The sequence below is a fragment of the Porites lutea genome, chromosome 4, assembly GCF_958299795.1.
Source record: "Porites lutea chromosome 4, jaPorLute2.1, whole genome shotgun sequence".
NCBI lineage: Eukaryota > Metazoa > Cnidaria > Anthozoa > Scleractinia > Poritidae > Porites > Porites lutea.
This window is the reverse complement of record NC_133204.1, coordinates 24,788,343-24,792,609: the sequence shown is the minus strand read 5'-3', so window position 1 is coordinate 24,792,609 and position 4,267 is coordinate 24,788,343. Positions and strand designations below refer to the sequence as shown.

The window sequence follows — 4,267 nt, the reverse complement described above, 5'->3', positions numbered from 1 at the left end:
AAAACGAAAGGAACAGTATTACCACAATGTATGCTAATTATTCACATTTTAATTTGGGACCAAAACATTAAAAAAAAAAAATTAAAGAAATTAATGCACCAACCCCACTGTCTCTTTGAGACATATAATATTAGTCATGAATATTATATAGCTAAAGTTTCCTTTCATAAAGCTAATAAAATCATTTATGGTTGCTTTTACCCAAATATTATTCTGTTTGTTACCACTTGTAATAAAATTGGTTACATCTGATCTCACTGTGAGAAAACCAAGGCCATAAAATTGTACCCACTTCAGAGAAAAAGGAATATTTAAGTTCATTTAATGGTGCCAAATGCAGGCTCAAAACATCTACTTTTTAAACATTAACATCCTTGTTTGTTTAGGAAAAAATAGCACATTTTCCATGTAGGGCACTGTTTCATTTCTTGCGCCCCTTTGGCCTTGTTTATATGGAGAACACTTGTCCCAGCTTCAATTTAAGCAAGCATTTATGTGACAATATGAGAAAAATGTTGACCCTTGGCCCAACCTAAGAGAGCTTGCACATACTATGATTGTCTTGCCTTGACCGAGTTGACCTGACAGGGCAAGCCAAAAGGTTTATATGAGGTTAAAGTTGGCCCAGTTAGGAGGGTCATCCTTGCAGCCCAGCCAACTTTTTGTTTCTCACGAAAACAGTTTGCCATGTCTTTTACGGAAATGTAGGGGAAGTTGGCTTGCTGGGGGGGGGGGGGGGGGGGGTAACTCGAGTATGCAAGTGACCGTTCATTCTGGGACAAGTTTGCTCCATATAAACAGGGCCTTATTCTTCTTTTGAGACTGACCGCACATTTTGTTGCATGTGCTTTACACTGGCATTAAGGAATAACCACTGTAAAACAATTTTCCGTTTTGTTTTCAAAAGCTTGGGAACTAACTGTTTGGAATTGGCCACCACTTTGAAAAAATGGCTTAACTGGGAAAGGAAATTGCATGAGGTGTACTTGCCTAATATTTGACCTCAGAAATTAATGATGTACTTTCAAGGTGTTACTTGTAAAGATCTGAAAGGTTTTACTGTCAAACAAATACACTGTGAACACCTGAAATACCTTGAGAAGCTTTACTATGCTATGACCAATCACAGCAAAGATCAGGACATACAGGCAAGCCAAAACATCACAAATCAACAACTGATTGACTCCTACCTTGCAACACAAAAATATTCCAGAAAAGAAGATTTTTGGTGTTCAAGGTTTTGTGAGTTTTATGGTAAGTCACCCAGTGATTTTGTTACAAATAGTTATGGTGAGTCCAGGGACTCATCTTGTTAAAAATCATTAGTCCCTGTCCCAAACCAGTGAGTCCCAGTTTAAAAAACTGTCCAAAATTGAAAACGCCTGGGCTTTTATGTAACCTAACAGTTAATCTGATGACAGACTCAAAACCTCTGTATTACACTACACTGATATTAAAATATACTCCTTCTATTTTAAAGCACAACAAAGGCTAAAAGAAATATGCATCATTAAACAACAGCCATAATAACTGCCACAGAAATTACAGAGTTATTACACACATGGGCCGGATATTTCTACAAATACAGATGCTTATATCGACTGATCAATCTTTGCGTCCTACAGGACACATGCCATGAATTATTTGCATCTTTGGGGATTTTTCTGTGTCAGGGATGCAGGACGAAGAGGTAACAAAATCACTGGTCACATATCAAAACACATCATGACATCAAAACTTTGTTTATGCTACCTGAAAAATTTTTTGATAAGTTAGGCTATGCTGAAATACAACAGATCTCAGCCAATTAAACAGAAGAAATTTTGTTTGCAGGTAATATACCAAGGGACCCATAAAGATTGCTTAAATCTATAATTTAAGGTAAGTTGCATCCATCGTTTTTACAAGCAGTGCAAATGGTATTATAGATAGAGCTTGCCTTGTCACCCAGTAAATAGAGTCCATCTTAAAATAAGGATCAATTTCTTCTGTTGATCCTGGTCTGCGCATCATTTGGTAGGAATAAGGCTCAATGTAAGCCTGTAGTACAACTTGGCCAGCTTTGCTCTCCCCACTGTCACTATCAGCATACCTTAGCTTACGAGCATCCAAATCTGCACAGATAATGGAAGGAGTCAACTTGATGAGAGGTTTGGATCCTTCTTGACTTGAATCATTTGACCGATTTTCCGTAAACTTTGACCGTAAAATTTCTGTTACTTCCTCTGGGTCCAGTGACAAAAATGCCAAGTTCCAAGTTGATGATATGATATCACTTTCAGCCTCACTACAGACAGGTGCAAGCTGAAAGCGACACCATCCAGTTGGCAAGGAGTACATTTGAGGTGGATCACCCGTTTTACACAGTGGGGTGTCAACATCAACACAACACTCTTCACAATAACACGGATTCAGAGCATCAACCGCAAAATATTGTGAAGGAATATTCAAATGAGTAAGGAAACGAATACAACTCTCTTGATACTCACATGTAGGCTTGAATATTTCGTTGGAAACACTCTTTGTTCTTGAGCTAATGGGAACAAATTTTCTACGCGGCTCTTTCTTTTCTTTCACAGGCAACTTTTTAGTACACTCTTCACCCACATGCTTCATGCAGCGTCCATGAACATCGAGGCCACATCCCTCACACTTCATTCCTTGATCTCTAAGTCCCCATAAGAATCCCCCACAAAAAGCACACCATTTGAAATGTTTGTAGCTATGGGGCTTAAATAAGTGGGGAAAGGAATTTGGTTTTTTCTTCTCTTCTTTCGGTACACGTCCACCAACATTATGTACCAAACGATACATGCTCAGCACATCTACAACAAGATCGGTGATCGACGTGTAATATTTGGATTCCTTCTCATCGGTGAAGTATCTTTCATTTTCATATTTTAATCTGTAATGTAAAATACGGCCATCGTAACTTAATGACAGGCTATAATCACCTGGAGAACTATTACTTTCGCGGACTAAGTATCGCCCGTTGACTGGGCCATTTGCAGAGAGTAGTTCCTCTGCTTTCTCCCGTGGAATTCGGCCATGGAACTCTTCCTGAAAAAAGGAGGGCCTCGAAGGCAAGTTAGTCATACATGCTAAGCGAATTGGCTCGGGAGTAGCGTTCCGCTGTAAAGCTTGCAACATATCGTTCTGCCATCCTCTGCTCTCTTGATCGCTACTGATTCTTGTGATTTCGGCATAAGGACTAGCACGCTCCTCGTAAGACTGTTTGCGATTCGGTGGCTTGCTTGACATCATGGATGACTCACACTTGCTGTTGAACACAACACTGGGTTAATACTCTATTTCTACTCCAAGAACCCCTGAATAAGCCTAGATTCTTTTGTCCGATAATGTAACTTTACAAAGGGCTCGTTTAGTCATACGATATTATTGGCTGACACTGAAATCGAAGAAGCCAAAGCAATCAATCCCGTTTGCTGCGAGGTTTCACTGGGGCACAGAGGTTGCGGTTGACCTTGCTCTTCGTCACTCGCTTTTGGCAGTTTTAATGAGTAATAAGAAAATTGTCCACGTCCTTTGTAAAGCAAAATTCCTTCAAACTTCCGCAATTTCCGAGTAAAAAACACACCATTACGTATACACCAGAGAAAACACGCACCAAGTCTTGAGCATTTTACAGAAAAGCACTTGGGGCGGCAACGTCAGAGGTGGATAACCAATGAGAGAACGCATCCGAACCACGCGAGTCGAATCCCAAAAAACGCGAGGATGACGCGCAATCTAGGAAAGAAATGGGCCGCGAAAATCATCGTTTTCAGACTGCATGAGTCATTCTTCCACTATGCTTACCAACCCCCCCCCCCCCCCACCGGGGGATACTCCCTATAATGGTCTATAACGGGAGGCTCCGCCAGCAAGGGGTATACCTTTTTTAAGCTTCAGGTATTGCCCGTGATGAGGTTGGGATTTCACTACTTTCCAGTGTGAATATTGTCAATGTTTTATATTCAAAGGATCCGATAAATTCAAACTAAAATGCACTAGTCATGGAGGAATGTATAGTGCGCATTATTTTGGAAAAAATTAGCATAACGTCAAAACAGTGAATGTTGTAACCCAGATTTTTGACCGGTTCGTAAGGTTTGTCTTGAAACTTTAAGGTGTTGCAGTGAATCAATCTTAATGAAAGTTTCAGACATTTTTATATACACTATTAAAATTATGTGAAGAGATTTTTAAAAAATTTGTTCGAGTTGTTTCGGAGATATACAAGTAAGCGCTAAAAGTCTAAATTCTG

General features: G+C 39.7%; 1 protein-coding gene across 1 annotated transcript; it reads right to left on the bottom strand.

Annotated features, from left to right (window-relative positions):
- Nucleotides 1-1,264: 1,264 nt before the first annotated feature.
- LOC140933039 (uncharacterized) lies at nucleotides 1,265-3,644 on the bottom strand. Its single transcript, XM_073382552.1, has one exon. It carries the CDS (start codon nucleotides 3,262-3,264, stop codon nucleotides 1,870-1,872), a length of 1,395 nt encoding a protein of 464 aa, XP_073238653.1. The 5' UTR covers nucleotides 3,265-3,644; the 3' UTR covers nucleotides 1,265-1,869.
- Between the last annotated feature and the right edge of the window lie 623 nt (nucleotides 3,645-4,267).

Excerpts from the sequence above, each read along its gene's own strand:
- LOC140933039 (XM_073382552.1), bottom strand. The coding sequence starts at position 3,264 with ATGATGTCAAGCAAGCCACCGAATCGCAAACAGTCTTACGAGGAGCGT.